Raw genomic sequence first — 20,534 nt, 5'->3', positions numbered from 1 at the left:
TATTGGAGTGGAGGAGATAACACTGCTGCGGCAGTGAAAACCAGCTGGATGGAAAAGCTTAGCTTCTGTAAGAACGGAGGAGATACTGCTGCGGCAGTGAGAGCCAGCTGGATGGGGAATGCTGAGCTTCTATTGGAGCGAAGGAGATAACACTGCTGCGGCAGTGAGATCCAGCTGGATGGGGAATACTGAGCTTCTATTGGAGCGAAGGAGATAACACTGCTGCGGCAGTGAGAGCCAGCTGGATGGGGAATAATGAGCTTCTATTGGAGCGGAGGAGATAACACTGCTGCGGCAGTGAGAGCCAGCTGGATGGAGAATCCAGAGCTTTTGTTAGAGCGGAGGAGATAACACTGCTGCGGCAGTGAGAGCCAGCTGGATGGAGAATCCTGAACTTCTGTTAGAGCAGAGGAGATACTGCTGCGGCAGTGAGAGCCAGCTGGATGGAGAATCCAGAGCTTTTGTTAGAGCGGAGGAGATAACACTGCTGCGGCAGTGAGAGCCAGCTGGATGGAGAATTCTGAACTTTTGTTAGAGCGGAGGAGATAACACTGCTGCGGCAGTGAGAGCCGGCTGGATGGAGAATCCTGAACTTTTGTTAGAGCGGAGGAGATAACACTGCTGCGGCAGTGAGAGCCGGCTGGATGGAGAATCCTGAACTTTTGTTAGAGCGGAGGAGATAACACTGCTGCGGCAGTGAAAGCCAGCTGGATGGGGAATACTGAGCTTCTGTTAGAACAGAGGAGATAACTGCTGCGGCAGTGAGAGCCAGCTGGATGGAGAATCCTGAGCTTTTGTTAGAGCGGAGGAGATAACACTGCTGCGGCAGTGAGAGCCAGCTGGATGGAGAATCCTGAGCTTCTGTTAGAGCGGAGGAGATAACTGCTGCGGCAGTGACAGCCAGCTGGATGGAGAATCCTGAACTTTTGTTAGAGCGGAGGAGATAACACTGCTGCGGCAGTGAGACCCAGCTGGATGGAGAATCCTGAGCTTCTGTTAGAGCGGGGGAGATACTGCTGCGGCAGTGACAGCCAGCTGGATGGAGGATCTTGAGCTTCTGTTAGAGCGGAGGAGATAACACTGCTGCGGCAGTGAGAGCCAGCTGGATGGAGAATCCTGAGCTTCTGTTAGAGCGGAGGAGATAACACTGCTGCGGCAGTGAGAGCCAGCTGGATGGAGAATCCTGAGCTTCTGTTAGAGCGGAGGAGATAACACTGCTGTGGCAGTGAGAGCCAGCTGGATGGAGAATCTTGAGCTTCTGTTAGAGCGGAGGAGATAACACTGCTGCGGCAGTGAGAGCCAGCTGGATGGAGAATCCTGAGCTTCTATTAGAGCGGAGGAGATAACACTGCTGCAGTGAAAAATTTGAGGTGGGTTCCTGTGGGAGTGACTGGAGAGATGCTGCTACGGCAGTGAATATTATTGATTCATTTAGTGAATTTGGTGATGTTGAATTGGAGTGGATGTGGTGATCCTGTAGGATTGAGTGTATGGAAACAAGCTGAAGCTGAAACAATTTTAGCTGATGAGGGTCTGTTGGGCTTCTTTGATGTGGGAGCGATTGGAGCGGATGTAGCTCTTGAAAGCCTCTGACGACCAGCGACCAAGTTTTTGGATCTGGTGCTGGGAGAGACCTTTTTGAGCAGTTGTGGTTGCTGCACCTATGCGGAATGAATGGCTAGAAAAGTTGTCTGCCGAGATGCCGGATAGAATCAGTATAGACTTGAGGTGTTTTTGGAACCAGAAACGTGTGACAGGGCGGTTAGCATCGTCTGTGAAGAGTGGTTCAGATAAAAGTTTAGTCTGCAAACTTCTGAAATGTAGGTTGGCTAAAATGGATTGATACGGCTGGATTGGTGATGGAAGGTTGAAAATGTAAATGGATTGCCCTTTTTTCATTTGATCCGTCTTGCTTTGTTTGATGAAGTAAGAGATTGTTTCGTCATCTAGCACTGCTAGGTCTGAAATTATAGGATGAAGCTTTGGGTTGAAGGTGGACGTGATGGTAATTTCTGAGCTTCTGAGAAAACCGGAGCAAGCCAATATAAACATTGCATCCAGAGTGCGGGCAGTATTGGTGGAGTGGTAGCCTTGGCGGAGGGTGGAGATACATTTGGTAAGTATGTCTAGAGTTATTGGTTGTCTGCGTGGGTGGGTTGAGTTTTTTGGATGCCTTTGATGAGCATGGATGTTTGTGAATTGGTTATTTCTGGAGAGGGCAGACCAAACACAAGTTTGTTGAATTCAGCTTAGATGACCCTTGATGGAGCTGACTTGGAGGTTCTTGATGCTGTTGAAATAAGATATGAATGAAGTGATGGTAAGCAAAGAATAATCTGGAAAATTCAGCTTGTATATGGAGTGAAAAGACTTGAAACACTTCCATGCAGTTAGGTTGGAGGGTTCTGGGGGAAACAGCTTGAAGGATGGAATTGAGAAAAGCGTCAATGAGGGGTCTCAATGGGTGGTTTATGGGAATATTAGCTCTCAATACTTTGGTACTGGGGTTGGGAATGGGAATGGGTCCGCCTCTGGAGCCAACAGCCTGAATTTCTGTGAGGATCTGTGCTCTAATGTTGCTGGCGACAGGGGGCAGTTCCAAGGCTGTAGCATTCGGCGGGAAAGGCATCTGTGTTGCAGAAAACAGAGTGAATGGAGCACTAGTTTGGGAAAAAGTGTTAGGCGGATAGAAACCAGGGGCCGAAAACCGCTTGCGGAGGCAACCTCTCGTTTCGGTCGGTCCCCAACAAAGGAGGAATGGGAAAAAAGGGGAAAGAGGAAAGCTAAGGAGGACAAAAAGCAGCTGGGCCTGCACCGCTAGCGGAGGCAGCCTCGCGCTAGAGTTTGATGGTGGGGCTGCAGGCCAAGGGAAGGGGTTAGAAAAAGTGACAGGAAAAGGCTGTGATACAAAGCTTGAGCTGCTGGCGGAAGCGTACTTACGCTTAAAGGATTGCCTGGGGCAGAGGAAACTGGTATTGTAACCGGAGGTGCAATGCTGGAAACACCCACGGTCTCTGGCTCGGCGGAGCAGAGAGATGAGTTGGGCTGGGTGGTGGCGACGATGGCAGCGGTGGCTGGAACTGGGGCGCGGCCCGGGCTAGCTGAGGGCCTGCTGCAGTGGCCTGGTGCTCGAGGAAGAACCAGTTCTGTGGGAGAAGGGGTCTTTTGAGAGCGTGAGTTCGGATCCTTATGTTTCCTTGACCTGTTTGTAGTTTTGGAAGGTGGAGTGGATTTTGGAGATGGAGAAGCTGCTTGAAGTGACACGTACAGGTTGTATAATTTGGCTTTATTAATTCTTCTGGAAAAATTATCATCGACACTGATTAGCACTTGTCTTAACCCTAGTACGGTCCATTTCTCTATTGCTGGAATCGTAGGTTGTACTGAGGAGTAGGAGGAAGCTGGAGATGGTGGATGTCTTGAAGGTGGAGGCGATGGCAAGCCTCTGCGTCTCGGTGTACGGGATGTGGCTCGGCTGGGCCGATGGCCACGCTGTGTTGCTGGAGATTCAGTCACGGTGTCTTGTTGGGTTGTGGTGCTCCTTGCAGCTGTGGGATGCTGTAGAGGATCTTCGTCAGATGGATAAATTTCATTCTCAAACATTGCAATGGGTAGGACCAAATGCTGATTTTCTTCAGCTCCTGCGGAAGCATAAAGAACAACACTGCTTTGGCAGTAGAGAAACGGTAAGCCAGAGAAACTGAGCTCCTGTGGGAGCAGAGGGAACAGCACTGCTGCAGCAGTGGAGAAACGGTTAGCCAGAAAAACTGAGCTCCTGTGGGAGCAGTGGAAAAACGGTTAGCCAGAGAAACTGAGCTCCTGTGGGAGCAGAGGGAACAGCACTGCTGTAGCAGTGGAGAAACGGTTAGCCAGAGAAACCGAGCTCCTGTGGGAGCAGAGGGAACAACAACTGCTTTGGCGGTGGAGAAATTTGCCAGAGAAACTGAGCTCCTGCGGGAGCAGAGGGAACAGCACTGCTACAGCAGTGGAGAAGAGATTAGCCCGAAAAACTGAGCTCCTGTGGGAGCAAAAGGAAACACACTGTTATGGACACTGGAGGAATTAGCCAGAGAAACTGAGCTCCTGTGGGAGCAAAAGGAAACACACTGTTATGGACACTGGAGGAATTAGCTAGAGAAACTGAGCTCCTGTGGGAGCAGAAAGAACAGCACTGCTGTGGCACAGGAGAAAAATAGCCGGAGAAACTGAGCTCCTGCGGGAGCAGAGATAACAGCGCTGCTGTGGCGCAGAGGAGAAAGAAAATTAGCCAGAAAACTGAGCTCCTGTGGGAGAAGAGAGAATAGCACTGTTATGGCAGAGGAGAAATTAGCCAGAGAAACTGAGCTCCTGTGGGAGAAGATGGAACATCACTGCTTCTGTGGTGGAGAAAAAGTTAGATGGAACAAAATGGAAAAGCATGTTTGTAAAACCATAATGGGACTCTTATTTTGAAAGAGACCCATTTGGGTCCAACTCTTATTAAATTTAGCATACAACATTACAATATAATCACAATAAAGAAAACAGTCCTGGTTCATAAGAACTTGGCGCCATACATTGATTGTAAATGCTCTGAAACTGTAATATTCTGAACGCAACACGGTGCCACATTCAAAAGTTTAATCACAATTAGGAAGATGTGATGTATGTTTCTGACTCCAAAATATAAGATGGCTTAAATAATCATTATGCTGTATTGTCAACATTTAAGTTACTTAGCCTCACGATACATTCATTCGCTTTGCGAGCGAGTAAATTTATTGTTCTTCACCACGGCAAATGCACTTTGTGTGTGACAAGTTTCTGTCTGTTGTACACAGAGGCAGCAAGATCACAACAAAGCTTGATGCGTGCCGGAACTATGTTATTTAAGATACATTTATATTTCTTGGGACAGGAGCTGTTGTAGCTGTCCTGCTGCAAGTCTGTGCAGTGTGCACTCTTTACAGTGTCTGAGCGCTGCTCAAACAATTGACTCCTCATTGATTGAATTGTGGCAAAGACCACATTACACTTTGGAAAAAAAAAAAAAAAAACAGGAATTCTTTTACCGTGATGTTGAGGAGCCATTGGTTTGAAATAATGCTGATGAAAAGCGGCCAAAAGGGGCTTTAGGTAGCTTAGGAATTTGTAAGGAAAGTTTTTTTAGCATTGTAGCATAGCTTTGAGCAGCGTGTGGAGTCATGTTGACAGCGTGGGTAGAAAAAGTGACCTGCCAGAATGCTGCAAACTTTGTCAAGGAACGTTGGTGAGTTGACTGGGTATTTATGTGATCCTCCACTTGAGCTGATTGGTAGACATGTTGATTACTGATTGTTGACAGCTGGTTGGAATGACATCATGATTAGGTAGATCATTTGAACGTGCTTCTCCCGAACTTAGTTTTTTAAGAAACATCATTTTGTGATAATATGCATTAGTGGTTGAATGGTGTATAATATGGTAGACAATACTGTAGATGCAGTGGTTAACTAGTAAATTTAGCAGTACATTGCATGTGCATACAGATTCTACTTTGATGATCAGACATATACTGCATACAAGTGATTTGAGTCAAATGAAGCCCTTTCGAAAACAGAAAATTTGGCAATTTCCTGAGGGGAATCTGCTCCAGCCAAGTAAATACCACTGAGATTGTGAAGGATAACAGCCCGCTTTCTCCAGGTGTTATATAATTGCTTTATATTGACAAGCACAGTATAATCATAAAAATACAGATTGGGTCTCAAAAGGTCTCATTTTACCTTCTATGAGAACATTGAGTGATGAGAGGTTAGCAATAAGTGTATTTCCCAGCGTGGAGCTGTCAAGTGTCTCTTGATCCACCCGCTCTCCCAATGACTGCACTGCTTTCTCCTGACAAAATAAAACAAACACCACCTCAGTTTCACTAGGAAGAGAAGGTACCTATTATAAACAGTGTGTACCCTGTTGTAAACAGTAGAGCATGAAGGAGAGAGGGATAGATAGATAGAATGACAAAAAGGATGTTATCTTGTCAGATTTTAAGAAATTAAAGAAATGTATTTAGATTTTGTGTTGCCTTTCCTCCTCTTTTAAAGGGCATTGCCATAGAAACAAATAATTACTTGAACAGCTCAGCTTGTCATCTTGTAATTACAGTAATTACAGCATGATGTGAAGACAGAAAAAAAAATGAGGGAAAAGACAAAGAGCGTGCAAGGTTGCTAAAATGCATTCCATTAAAAAAACACCAAGAGAAATATTACATTTATAAGAAATTTTGTCAGTTACAAGATGACATTGAATATAAAGATACAGATGAAGGGTGTCATTAAGCAATTTTACCCCACTGTCCACTAGAGGCCTGTACCACAAAATGTAGGTTTGATTTAGATTTTAGCCAAACCTGGATTTTCGGTCCCACAAACAAATTTCCATCAGACAATAAATCACTAGATTATAACCACTGCATGGTTTACTTGTATTCTAGATATGTAGATCATGAACAGATTTGGGGACAATCAGTAATGTAATGCCTGTCCTTGTGCCTTTGTCTTGTATGTGGACTTTTAGGGCCAGATGTACTAAACAGGGCAAATAAGCGTGAGAGCGCAAATCCATAAAAGCGCCGATGGGACTGGAAAGTTCCCTGAGTGATCTACTGACGATTGAAGAACACAGAGCCAGCAGGATAATCCCCTAATGACCAATACAATCTACCAAGAGTAGCGCAAATAAACGCCTGGTTTAAGACATGCTTTTGGGGGCTGTAAATAATGCCGCAAACCACGGTAAATCACCTTGCATTTATTTAATGCTCTCCTTCCATAAGTTTTGTGTCTGAAAGGGAAAATCCAAAAAATGCATATGCATTTACGTCATTTCAGCTGTTAGTAAATCTGGATAAGGCCTTTAGTTTATAGTTTTGCTCATGTGTCCTGCTCCCATAATTAGTCAATGATGTTCCTTTTTAGAAAGAAATGGTATATGAGAGGATTTCCAGTCAGGATTTAGACCGTATCATAGTCCTGAGACTGCTCTTACAGAGTTATAAATGACTTACTCTTATCATCTGATGGTTGTATCTCTCTATTAGTGTTACTCGATTTTAGCGCAGCATTCGATACTATCGATCACAACATTCTTTGAATAGACTCGGAAATTATGTTGGCATTAGTGGAATTACATTTGCATGGTTTAAATCTGATATCTGACCGTTATCAGTTTGTAGAAGTAAATGAAGAGATGTCACACCGATCACAAGTTCAGTATGGAGTTCCGCACTTCTCAGTGTTAGGACCATTGCTTTTCACCCTTTATATGCTACCACTGGGAGATATCATTAGGAATTATGGCGTTAGTTTTCATTGTTATGCTGACGATACTCAGCTCTATATTTCTTCACGCCCTGACAAAACTTACCAATTCACAAGATTAATGGAATGCAAAGCTGATATAAAAAAATGGATGAATAGTCATTTTCTGCAACTTAATTCGAATAAAACTGAATTTTTTATTATTGGACAGAAAAGCTCCTAAAGTAGTAACCTAGAATACTGTCTAACACTTGATGAATGCTCTGTCAAGCCCTCGTCATCATTGAGGATCCTGGTCGTGCTCCAATCTTTCATTTGAAAGCCACATTTCTAGCATCTGTAAAACTGCATTCTACTGTCTTTAAAATATATCTAAAATACGGCACATGCTTTCAATGCAAAATGCTGAACAGTTAGTACATGCGTTCATGAGCTCAAGGCTAGATTATTGTAATGCTCTACTGGGTGGTTGCCCTGCTCGCTTAATAAATAAACTCCAAATAGTCCAAAACAAAGCAGCTCGAGTTATTACTTGAACCAGAAAGTACGATCATATTAGTCTAATTCTGTCAACACTGCACTGGCTCCCTGTTAAACATCGCATACATTTTAAAATCTGACTTATTACTTACAAAGCACTTAATGGTTGAGTTCCCCAGTACTTGAGCAAGCTCTTAACATATTATAATTCATGACGTCTATTGCGGTCTCAAAACTCTGGCCAGTTGAAAAACCTAGAATATCTATATCAACTGCAGGCAGTCGATCCTTTTCCTATTTAGCACCTAAACTCTGTAACAGTCTTCCTAGCATTGTTCGGGAAGCAGAAACACTCTGTCAGTTTAAATCTAGACTAAGGGCCTGATCACACAGAACGTGTTTTTAAGGTTTGAAAACGCGAGGCGTTTTTTTTTTTCTTTATGTTTCTAGGCAACCCCCGAATCACCTGTTCTGTCAGTCAAATCAATGTAACGGTCAACACCACGGAAGGCCCGCCTCTCCATTCATTCGATTGGACAAAAGAAAATAAACGCGATGATGTCGGGCACTTTTCTGCTCAGAAAAATGATATTCCTGTGACTCTTTTTCAACTTTATGCACTTTAAGCCTAGAAATCTAGACGCACCCTAGCAGCAGCAAATTTAATCTGCCCACGAGTGTCGTCTAGCAACTCTCAATACCCTTCTGAGCTGTATTCCCCTAACTCTTGCCGGGCCAATCACATAGTGTATAGAGTCGGTGGGCGGCGCCATAATGACGACGGCCGAGATGCGTTTGCGTGCATCTAGTAAACACAGAAACTGGCGAACGGCGGTCTTTCGAATCAGCTTTGACCGCGACTCTGGAAGACTTGGAGTTAAGCTTTTCTCTGAGAAAAGAACAAAGAACGGCACTGAAGTCATTCTTAAAAAGGGAAGATGTGTCGGAGTTTTGCTGGCCGGATACGGCGAATGTTTAATCTATCAACAAGCTCTGTTTCACATTCGTTGCTCTGGTTGGTGGTAGCGCTATCCTATCGCGTGCAGAGGGAGTTTGAAAGACAACCGTTTATCCCGACCCTTGAATTGAGCCCAGTCAATGGTGAGTTTCCAGACCAAACATCTTGATGTGGGTCTGGCTTGTCAGGCTACGTCTCCGGCGCAACAACTCCGATCTTTCAATTATTCATACTCTTCGATGCGCCATCCTAAATAAACTTGTCTCTTGCGTGATACCCAGAAATTTTGAATATTCTGATCAAATTCGATTTGTGACCTGTAAGGTTGCCAGAATAATAATCATACACTGTTTGTTAATAGGCCCTGGTGGAGTTTTGGTTCCATCCTAAATCTAAAATGAATACATATTTTTTAATTTTGAATATTAATGTTGAGCTCTGCTCTGATTGGCTTATTTCAGCAGCTCACAGCAGTTCAGTTGTTCAGTGAAGCGGCTCATGAGTCCTGACTGTCCTGATAGAACATAGACCAACTGAATGACACTTTAAGCAGAACATCTCAAATGGAGATTGATAAAATGCAGCCTTCTTGTTTATTGGTGTTTTCAGATCATCTGCGTGAGAAAGAGCTTGCGTGCTTCCGATTGCCAGATATCAGTAATTTAAAATCCCCCAAACAGAGCTTTAAAGGGTTACTTCAGCGATTAGCATATGGCTTTGTATCAGTAGAAACCCTGGAGTATATTCAAATAAATGTGCTTTCCCCCCTCATATCCCCCTGAGACAAGAGATTTATGCATTTTATTTCTGGAAAAATCCCTCCTATGATGCAAATTGACGATATTTGCATCATAAGAGGAATGTTTGGCCAAAGGCTAAAGACTACAGCCAGCAGAGGGAGCCATTTCCGCATGTTTTGAACCCGTGCATGGTGGATAGGAGATCACACTCAGAGCTCAGCTCGCAGCTACAGGCACTCATTTAAATGGAGCTTTGGTGAGCAATGTAAGTCTTTTAACTTTTCAAATTAATTTCTATGAAAGTTAAGCTTGCAAAGGCATGAACTGAAACGCGCCAGACTGAACTTGCGTTGTGAATGTATGCCGCGAGTGTAGTCGCGATTACCTCAGCTCTCATCACGAGAGCTCATCAGCTCGTTTATCAGACTCCTGCAGTTAGTGTTCAGTGCTGTGATACTCGCGCGGTGACTCAGTCATTATATTTAACAGACACGTTCAGTTTTTAATTGTAGTGTCTTCTCCAACTCAGTCACAGTAATCCAGTTGGTGGCTTTGGGAATGGCCTCACAAGGCAGTGAAGCATTCTGGGAATTGTATTCTTTCATCCCCATTAGACAAAAAAACATTTTCTGTCTTTTCTCAGTCTAGAAGGCACCAAATTCAAAAATAATTTCACATTTCTACTACATTGATGACCCAGTTTAAATACACATTCATCTTCCCAGCGCTGAAGTACCCCTTTAAGTGAAAAGAACACGTACTATCCGGTGTTTTACCTAAACACGTCCAATCTGGCAACCATATGCACGAGAGCTCTCTCTCTCTCTCTCTCGCATGGATGATTTGAAAACACCAATAAACAAGTAAGCTGCATTTTAGCAATCTCCATTTGAGATTTTCTGCTTAAAGTGTCATTCAGTCTACATTTTAGACTTATCTTTTTTCATCAACGATATTGCATGTTTATATAACATTAGTCACAATGTAGGCTACGCAGTGACTGTTATGTAGCCTAATCTGAAATACAACCATGCAAAAACATCATAGCCCTACTTCAGTTCTCAAAAATATAAATATATAACTTATATTTTTACAAAATGAATAGCCTTGTCCAGAGCCGGCCAAGCAACTAAGCTACCCTTTCAATTGCAAAGAGCCCCGTGGCCAGCAGAGGGCCCCCTAGGCACGCGCCTCGCCACGTCTGTTTGGGGAGGTGTTTATACTAAACGCGCAGACTGGGTGCAGGCATGATTAGACGTCATGCTCGGCCAGAAATCTAGACGCACCCTAGCAGCAGCAAATTTAATCTGCCCGCGAGTGTCGTCTAGCAACTCTCAATATCCTTCTGAGCTGTATTCCCCTAACTCTTGCCGGGCCAATCACATAGTGTATAGAGTCGGTGGGCGGCGCCATAATGACGATGGCCGAGATGCGTTTGCGTGCTTCTAGTAAACACAGAAACTGGCGAACGGCGGTCTTTCGAATCAGCTTTGACCGCGACTCTGGAAGACTTGGAGTTAAGCTTTTCTCTGAGAAAAGAACAAAAAACTGCACTGAAGTCATTCTTAAAAAGGGAAGATGTGTCGGAGTTTTGCTGACCAGATTCGCCTCGAGCTTCTTCGGTTGCAAGTTCCTGTAGAGATAGCAATACACATTCTCCTTTTTTTGCCAAATAAATGTATCAAAATATCAAAATCAGAGATGGCAAGTCAAGTTGTTTGTGCATGATTACATGATATAACAATTGTGTTAATACTGGATCCTGAATTGTGGATAAGTAAGCTATATATCATATGCTGAAGTAAATTTCTGGAGTGTTAACGAGTAAAAGAAAAAACAACAACAACAACCGTACAGATCCGAAAACCGTGACCCTAAAGCCGTGATACGAACCTAACCGTGGCTTTTGTGAACTGTGCCACCCCTAATGTGTACCTAAAGCAGTTTTCATCCATTTTATTTATTGTTTTTGGTATTTATTCAAGTGCATTTTTTGTTAACAGACTGAGAGTCCATTGCTTTTATTGTTTTTTGGTTGTTTTGTTCATTTATTGTGGATTTTTAAAATGTTTTCCGTTTTCAGTGTTAAATAGTCTTTAGAAATAAAAGTTTATTGATCTTTAAAAAAGGTGAACCTCTATTATTATGCCATTATCATTATTTTAGATGAAAATGGTTTTAGAACGAAAAATATTATAATTTATCGCATATTATCGCAATAATTTCTTGGCCAATTTCTTGTCCAGCAAAATTTGTTATTGTGTGCTGTTTTTGCCTTTTAAAATCTGGTGTCAATTAAAAATGTTTCTTTGATGGTCAGCGAAAATCACTTTATCAGTCTTTTTATTTAGCAAGTTCATCTGTGTGTTTTCTTTGTTCATCAGCTCAGTGTATAATAATTTTCCTGTAAGACATCAAACATGGAACTCAACTCAAGAACTCAAGGTCCTTTATTGTCGTTCTGTACATGTTACCACATAAGAATGAAATACGTACTCAGGACCAGCAGCGTAAAAAAGATAATTATCATACAGTAGGCTATACATAGAATAATTAAAACATAATTTAATAGACTACAAAATGTAAAAGTATCATAGTAGATATATAATATATATATAATGTACAGTATAGTTATAAGGTAGTCATTGCTTTTCTTTAGGCCTTACTTAAAAAGGTCAAAAGGGTCCTCCAACCAAATTTGGCTTAGGGCCCCCAAAGGTCTAGGGTCTGTCAAATGACTGTCATTTTAACTTATATGGTAAAAGGTGACGTTTGCTAGAAGGATCGCGTGAACGATGCAACGTATCTACGGTTGTATTTTGTAATACAAAATAATATTAACCTTTGTCATTAGACACACTATTTAGTTTTGTATGGTACTTGGAGTTTCCTATTGTTACTGTACTAGCATCTTGCGCCATCTAGACAATGCAGTCTCTCTAAGAAACTTTCAATTTAATTATGCTAGCTGTTAAAACAGCTAGTCAATAAGTGGATAAATCACTACTTACTGCTTGCAGGAATACAGTTGCCCCTTTCTTCAGTTTAAGACGCTGAGCGAAGCTTGCTTGAAATGGGCCGAACAAACGAATGATTTTGAAATAAATTGTTGTGGTATCCAATTATAATAAACCTCAACTATGACTGTTGACATATGAAAAGTCCAGACATCCCTTGCACAGCCTGAACATGACGTGTGTCATGAGAGACGTTTTTGCTATCCTCCAGTGTCTTGTTTACCTGCAGTCCCAGTTACCGTCAGTTCCACCTGACTATGAACATGTTTGGACAGATGCAAATGTTGGGGGCGTGCATATAAATGATCCCCAACGCTTGCGTCACGGTTGGGTTTATGTTGAGAAGCTCTTATTTTTCCGTGGTGTTTTTGATTCACGAGATATACATATGAAGGAGGGGGAAATGGTGTTTGAGACTCACAGTATGTGATATCCATGTACTGAACTCATATTATTTAACTATGGCAAGATTAATTCAATTTTCATTCTAGGGCACCTTTAATTAATTGCCATTAAAAACACTTTATTTTTATTTTTTTAACAATTAGGAAATATAAATTGTTATCTGTTTGCACTGCATAAGTTATTAATTATATATAGATTAATCCTTATTAAAGGTACTAAAGTTATTTAGTCAAGAGCAGAGCATATTTAGTGAGCAATTACTTTTGTTCTTTTCATTGTCATTATAAGTGGTTACTGTCACTTTAAAAGATCTTCCATTTTCCATTTTCCATTTAATCATTTAGCAGACGCTTTTATCCAAAGCGACTTACAAAAAAGGGGAGAGCAATAGAAGCAATGAAACAAACAAGGCCAACAACCTGTAAGAGCTGTAAGAAGTCTCAGTTAATTAGCACAGTACACAATTTTTTTTTTCTTCCGATGTCTGTTGCACACGACACATATCATGACATATCTCAGACACGTCTCGTTTTCTCACACTTTAAACTCATTTAAGACGTTATTTAACTTTTTTAAGGCTGCTCTTATGAAGAAACTTAACCAAACTGGCATCTTGGCATAATTGTGTGTTATTGTTCATTTAAGCGCGAAAGAGAACTTGAATTTGGCGTTGTTGGAGTTTTTCATGCAGCACGTTCTCTTTGTCTTGTCACTCTTAAATGGTTTAAAAGCATTTGCATGAATAAACTCGTGATCATATACTATAACACTAGTCAGTGGATTGCAGAAAATAAATATTTACCAGCTGAGTCCAGTTTCTACTAATGATGCTTGATACAACTTCCCACGCCCTGCGCAGATATCAACAGCGCAACTAGGTTGCCCGGACGGGTCCACAAATGGTTTGAAATTTGTATTATGTGTTGATTGGTCGGCGTTTCATACAAGATCTGGCAACTGAACAACCTTTAATAACATATTTGTGATTGTTCAAAGAACAAGGTTTGGGCCATACAAATTACGGGAGATTTCCGAGAGAAAATACAAAACAGGAGGGGGGTGGGAGATGAGTGTGAAATATGGGAGACTCCCGGCAAAAGCAAGAGTGTTGACAGGTATGGTTGTGATACCACTTAAACTAAGTTGGAAGTTTTTGTTTTTTTTATCAAACCAAATCTAATGTCCAGTATCACTGAGTCTGTTCAGCTTGCTTAATGGTACAGGACTCAACATTGACATAGCAATCCTGATTCCACCATTGATATCAGTTTGATATGGGCATGTTTAGGAAACAATTCTTTTTGCAATTTAGTATGGTGAGGCAAGTGGCACAAAAAATTACACAATTCACACCTTTAAGCGATATTTAAATACATGCAATCAATAAAGACTAGAATGAGCATCACCTCTCCAGCGAGCAGTTCCATGTCAGTAAGCAGTTTTTGTGTTTCTTTTTCCAGGTGCCCCGTATCTGCTCTCATCACTGCATACTTATTTCTCCAACCTACAAACTGGGCCTGTTAAAACAAAGCGACAACAACATACACCCTTGTTGAAACACCACATCCTCTGGGAATATGTTTCTCTAACCCAGCATCTGAGTTGACGCTTGACGGAGGGCGTGTCTGAAGCATGGTACTGATGCGACCGTCATTGTGACAACAGCCAATCACATTACTTTTCCTGTGTTGCATGAACGCAATTGGCTAGCAGCTGCACTAGGGCATTTGCATGATTAATCTGATTGGCTGACACCTGTGTTGATGCTTGAAAAGTTGAAAAGTTTTCAACTTCTGCTGCAACCAACACCAGTGACGCGACGCAATGGAACCCACAATTGAGTTTCGGCAATTCATAACATCCATTCAAAGTAAATGAGAAGCATTAACGCTGACGCCCCATGTGAATGCATCATAAGTAATATACAGTTTGAGTGTTACCTGTAGTTTGTGTGCAGTGTAGTTGTAGTACTTTAATCGGTCATTGGCAGCAGCTCCTGTAGAAATGTTCAGCACACTGTTCCTCACTTGGTCCAGAGTTTTGTTGGACTGACGAATATCTCCGATCAGATTCCAAATGCACGCATCACAATCTAGGAGGTGGTAATGGTTATAATTATTATAATGGTAATTATAATGGTAATGGTTATTGTATTTTTTATGTTTATAAGATTTTCTGAGCAATTGTCAATTATTTGTTTTATCTAGATTTTTACTTGCTTTAAAAAAATAGATAAATGGTGCTTGTTTGTGAAAATGTTAGGGCCCCACACTGGGCTCACTAGCCAAGTCAAAAGAGATCATTCCTAAGTCTTCCTAAGTTTTGGTCCCTCTGGAAAATAATCTTGTTTTTCAAATACTGTAGTTTTTTTTCTAATATAAAAAACTTTACTAACATTATAAGTGAACAAACTAACAAATTAAAATGTCCCTCTTTCAATGGAAATATAATCCCAGGCTTTAAATGTGGTCTTGGCGTTTTGGATCCCACTGCATATTGTTTGAATTATTTGAATTTTCATGTCATTGAACTCACCGATATTACACTCGCTGATTTGCGAGGCCTCAGGAAGACACTCTCCTGTGTGCATGTCACAATTCTCCTCTGGACAATCACATTCTGTGGTTGAAAAACACACACACAGTACACATTTAGTCTATTAGGCTATATATTAAAACACACAATAGAACACACATCCTAAAAAAACTACACAACCCTGATCACAAACAAAAGGGCTTTTCATACTTGAAACTGTTAAAGTTGTGACAAAACTGAAGTAGCGACAGATCTTCCAAATTGTGAAGAATCGTTTCTTAAGCTCTAAAGTATATTACACATCTGGGTAAGCATGTTACCAATTGATTTACAGTCTTAATTCAAAGAAAGAGACACAATCTAAAACAGTAGTCACAAATACACTGGCAACTGGGGTTAAACTAAATTATTTCTGAAGTCAATCAGAACAAATTGACTAAATTTACTTCAGATGGTTTAATTTCTCTCTCGTTTCCTATTTGACACACTGTTTAGACACACTGACACAAACTCAAAACTTCCATCTGCCACCCGATAACACATAAATGTGTATAAATAGTAGGAGTGTGCAATGTCGTGGAACGTATACGGCAAAACTCATTTTGGCGTGCATAGGATACGCTGTTTTTCGCGTGCATATGATACGCACTTTATGGCGTATATATGACACGCTCTTGGGTAGGTTTAGGGTTGTGGGGCATATATATGACACACGCTTGGGTAGGTTTAGGGTGGTGGGGTGGGGGGTTCGTATGTATAATACACCATAAAATGCGTGTCATATGCACGCGAAAAACAGCGTGCCATAGACACGCCAAAATGAGGTGCTGGTATGTTAAGACGGAGGTGATGATGTCATAGGAAATAATATAAATCCCTGTTCTTATGTGCAGGTGGCCAAGTGGCTGTGTGGGTGTGCAGATCCCTTAATTACTGACGGGTTGTGAGAACAGCTGTTCTGTTCAGGACTAGGTCCATGAACACTGACCATTTGCATTCTCCCACCAGATTCGCAGGCCAGATGGAAGGGGTGTTGCAATCTACAGAAAACAGTCATGACAGTGCTGTTTAAATTACTTAAAACTGTTGCTAAGTGAAGATTTTATTGATGGTTCTTGGCTGTTGGCTTCTTTCATTCTACAGGTTTTGGTATGGAGTTTGGTTTGATGAACGATTTGTTTTTTTAAACTTGAAATATGGCTGTTAAAATAATTATGAACCCCAGTGTCACAGCCTAATATATGTAATTTACATAGAATAACTACAGAATCTTGTTAATATTGTATTGATAATGTGATGTATGTTAGTAATGAAACAAAATATTTCACACACTTCTTTCAGTATGCACTGGCCTATATGGATTTTTTTTTTGCAAAAGACAATACGTAGGTTTCTCCCAAGGTTTTTTCTCCATTCTGACCCTGAAGGAGTTTTGGTTCCTTGCCCCCTTCCTTCCTTTGTCTTTTGGCTTGCTCAGTTGGGGACACTTAAATTTCAACTATATTATCGATCTGCCCCCATTGACACTTAAAGCTGAATTACATCACCGTTTTCCCCAGAGCGTCTGTACAGCCGAATCAAATTCTGTTGCCTTATTTTCCTGTTAACACAGTGAAGCTGCTTTGAAACAATTGGACTTGTAAAAAGTGCTATATAAATAAAGGTGACTCGAATTGACTAATTATTATGAAATGAGCTGAACCCCATCCAGCCCGTAAATCAAGGCATATGCAGTGAAAAAGACTCACTCTTGCAGCCAGATGGGCTATAATCCCAGAATCCTGGCAGGCAGCGCTCGCAGTACCGACCTCCAGCCCCCGAGTGGCACTGGCAGCTGTGTGTAAGAGGGTGACAGGTGGCACGCAGAGCAGCAGAGGCACATTCACACCGACGGCAACCTATACAACTGCCAAATCCAGAATAACCCTCCTGCACATAAAAAATGTGAAGATTCTCAAGGAATATTGCAGATTAAATGTGCTCAATGTGCATATGCGTGTATTTGAGTTTATGCATTTTAAGATTGAATCAGGAATTTGTGGACCAATAAAAAAATAAGCAACCACTTTTTTAGGCCGATAAAAAAAAGAAAAGAAAAACACATTTTACTTTTGTGTTTTAAACCTTTCAACTGGCAGTGTTAATAATTTTAAAAAACAGACACTTGATACATTGTGTCATTTTTAAGCATAGACTTTACAATTCTTAAATTATATATATTACGAGTACGACAAATACTTATTTGATATGTATCATATATCATTAGAAAAGACTCAAAAAGAATAAACCAAGCTCTATTGTTTTACTATTATAGTTTCTATAAATCACACATGTTGTGTATAACAACTGTATACCTTGAAATAATCCTTACAGAGGGACATAAAACACAATCTTTACTGTCTCTATGTTTCACACCATTTTACACTCAATTTTGAGGGGGAAAAACTAGCACTTTAGGGCACTTGATGAATTAATAATATTAGGTTGATTAGGAAAAATGTAACTGTCCATACCTCACACCTGTCACAGAGGTGACCTGTGACCCCAGGCTTACAGTGACACACACCTGTCCTGTCATCACATGATGCAGTACCACACTTATTGCACTGACACTCTGAAATGAAAAGAGAGAGTTACATCATAACAACCCTTTAAACAAGAAATGCTGTAATGCACTTGAGCCAAAAACATACATGAAATATAGGAAACATAATTGTAACAATTTAAATGACAATATTGAATAAACCATTGACATTACTTTGGACATGTCTTATCTACACTATACCACTGGAAAAAAAATCAGTGGCATAGTAAATATCACAGTAATAATTAACTTCATTAACTTAATAAAATCTCAAAAATAAAATAAAAAATCCAACAGTAAAAAAAAAAGAAAAAGTAATTTAATGTTTACCTTTTAATTGTAACTATCAAGAAGGGTAGATATGTAACTATATATATATATATATATATATATATATATATATATATATATATATATATATATATATATATATATATATATATATATATATATATATATATATATATATATATATATATATATATATAAAATCAATTAATTAACACAGATATTATATATATTTGAATAACCAATTATTATATTTTATGAACCTTTATGAACTTCTTTACATGCAAGATTGGTAATATTGGGGAAGAAATATAATTATACAACTACTTCAGTATCACTTCAAACTGTGAATTGCAGTGTCACTGAGGAAAGCTTCCACTCATTCACTGCTATATGAGAATTGACTAAACTTGTTAAATCATCATAATCAACAACATGTATGCTTGACCCTATACTGACTAAGCTACTAAAAGAGATGCTTCCAGAGGTTATAGATCTTCTCTCTTCTTGACCCTCTGAACCCTAAGGCTATGCAACTTGATCCCAAATAATTCCTAAATAGTCAATTACAGGGCAATTTCAAATCTACTGTTTCTATCAAAAAGACTAGAAAAGGCAGTGTCAATTTTCCAATGTCAAGGCAATGTTCCTTTTTAGAAAGAAATGGTATATGTGAGGATTTTCAGTCAAGATTTAGACCATATCATAGTACTAAGACTGCTCTTGCAGAGTTACAAATGACTTACTCTCATATGATGGTTGTATTTATTAGTGTTACTCGATCTTAGCGATGCATTCGATACTATCGATCACAACATTCTTTGATTCGAAAATTATGTTGGCATTAGTGGAATTGCATTGTCATGGATAAATCGTACTTATCTGACCGTTATCAGTTTGTAGCAGTAAATTAAGAGATGTCACACTGATCACAAGTTCAGTATGGAGTACCGCAAGGCTCAGTGTTAGGACCGTTGCTTTTCACCCTGTATATGCTACCACTGGAAGATATCATTAGGAAGCATGGCATTAGTTTATTGTTATGCTGAAGATACTCAGGTCTATATTTCTTCACGCCCTGACTAAACTTACCAGTTCACAAGATTAACGCAATGCAAAGCTGATATAAAAAATTGGATGAATAGTAATTTCCTGCAACTCATTTCAACTCATTTTTTTAATTATTGGACAGAAAAGCTCCACAAGTAGTAACCTAGAATACTGTCTAACACTTGGACAGGAACTTGGAGGAACCTGGGTGTGCTCTTTGATACCAATCTTTCATTTGAAAGCCATTTCTAGCATCTGTAAAACTGCATTCTACCATCTTAAAAATATATCTAAATTACGGCACATGCTTTTATGCAAGCTTTTATGCAAATATTTTTCATGAGCTCAAGGCTAGATTATTGTAATGCTCTACTGAGTGGTTAACCTGCTCGCTTAATAAACAAACTCCAACTGGTTCAAAACGCAGCAGTATGATCATACTAGCCCAGTTCTGTCAACACTGCACTGGCTCCCTATTAAACATTGCTTACATTTAAAAATCTGACTTATTACTTACAAAGCACTAAATGGTTTAGCTCCCCGGTACTTAAGCAACTCTTTACACATTATACTCCATCACGTCTATTGCGGTCTCAAAATTCTGTTGATAATACCTAGAATACCTAAATCAACTGCAGGCGGTCAATCCTTTTCCTATTTAGCACCTAAACTCTGGAACATTCTGGAATAAACTCTGGAACATTCCTAGCATTGTTCGGGAAGCAGACACACTTTGTCAGTTTAAATCTAGACTAAAAACGCATCTCTTTACTATGGCATACACATAGCATACATAGCATACTATGGCATACACATTTTTAACTTAAATGATTATTCAAATTTGATTATTCAAATCAATTAACTGATTGTTAGGCTGCATAGGTCAGCTGGAACCGGGAACATTCCCCATAACACTTGATGTACTCGTTAGATCATAAAATGAGTGGCATCTACACTAATGTTAGTCTCTCTCTTTATCCTAATGTTTACTGCAGTCGGCTGGATTCAGGCCGTGTCCGGATCGGATGGTGGAACTACGCCCAGACATGACCAACGCATCTCTGGAATGTCTGCAGAGACTGTGTCAATTAAACTCCCCCCTATAAATACGGCATCGACACAACATTCTCATTAAACCCGTTTCCGGCTTTATGACTCCGATCTTTCGAATAATCTTTTATATATCTTTCAATCTAA

General features: G+C 40.3%; 1 protein-coding gene across 1 annotated transcript in view; it reads right to left on the bottom strand.

Annotated features, from left to right (window-relative positions):
* lama4 (laminin, alpha 4) overlaps positions 1–20,534 on the bottom strand; it is a 172,381-nt gene that overhangs the window by 127,558 nt on the left and 24,289 nt on the right. Inside the window, exons 6-11 of the mRNA XM_067417412.1 lie at positions 17,929–18,029; positions 17,164–17,344; positions 15,416–15,499; positions 14,821–14,972; positions 14,287–14,397; positions 5,745–5,856 (exon numbers count right to left, since the gene is read on the bottom strand). Coding sequence (XP_067273513.1) covers positions 5,745–5,856; positions 14,287–14,397; positions 14,821–14,972; positions 15,416–15,499; positions 17,164–17,344; positions 17,929–18,029 — 741 coding nt within the window. The remainder of the gene's footprint in view (positions 1–5,744; positions 5,857–14,286; positions 14,398–14,820; positions 14,973–15,415; positions 15,500–17,163; positions 17,345–17,928; positions 18,030–20,534) is intronic.

This window comes from Pseudorasbora parva, chromosome 15 (genome assembly GCF_024679245.1).
Source record: "Pseudorasbora parva isolate DD20220531a chromosome 15, ASM2467924v1, whole genome shotgun sequence".
NCBI classification, from domain to species: domain Eukaryota; kingdom Metazoa; phylum Chordata; class Actinopteri; order Cypriniformes; family Gobionidae; genus Pseudorasbora; species Pseudorasbora parva.
Note: the sequence above shows the minus strand (reverse complement) of the source record. Positions and strands in the feature narration are given on the sequence as shown.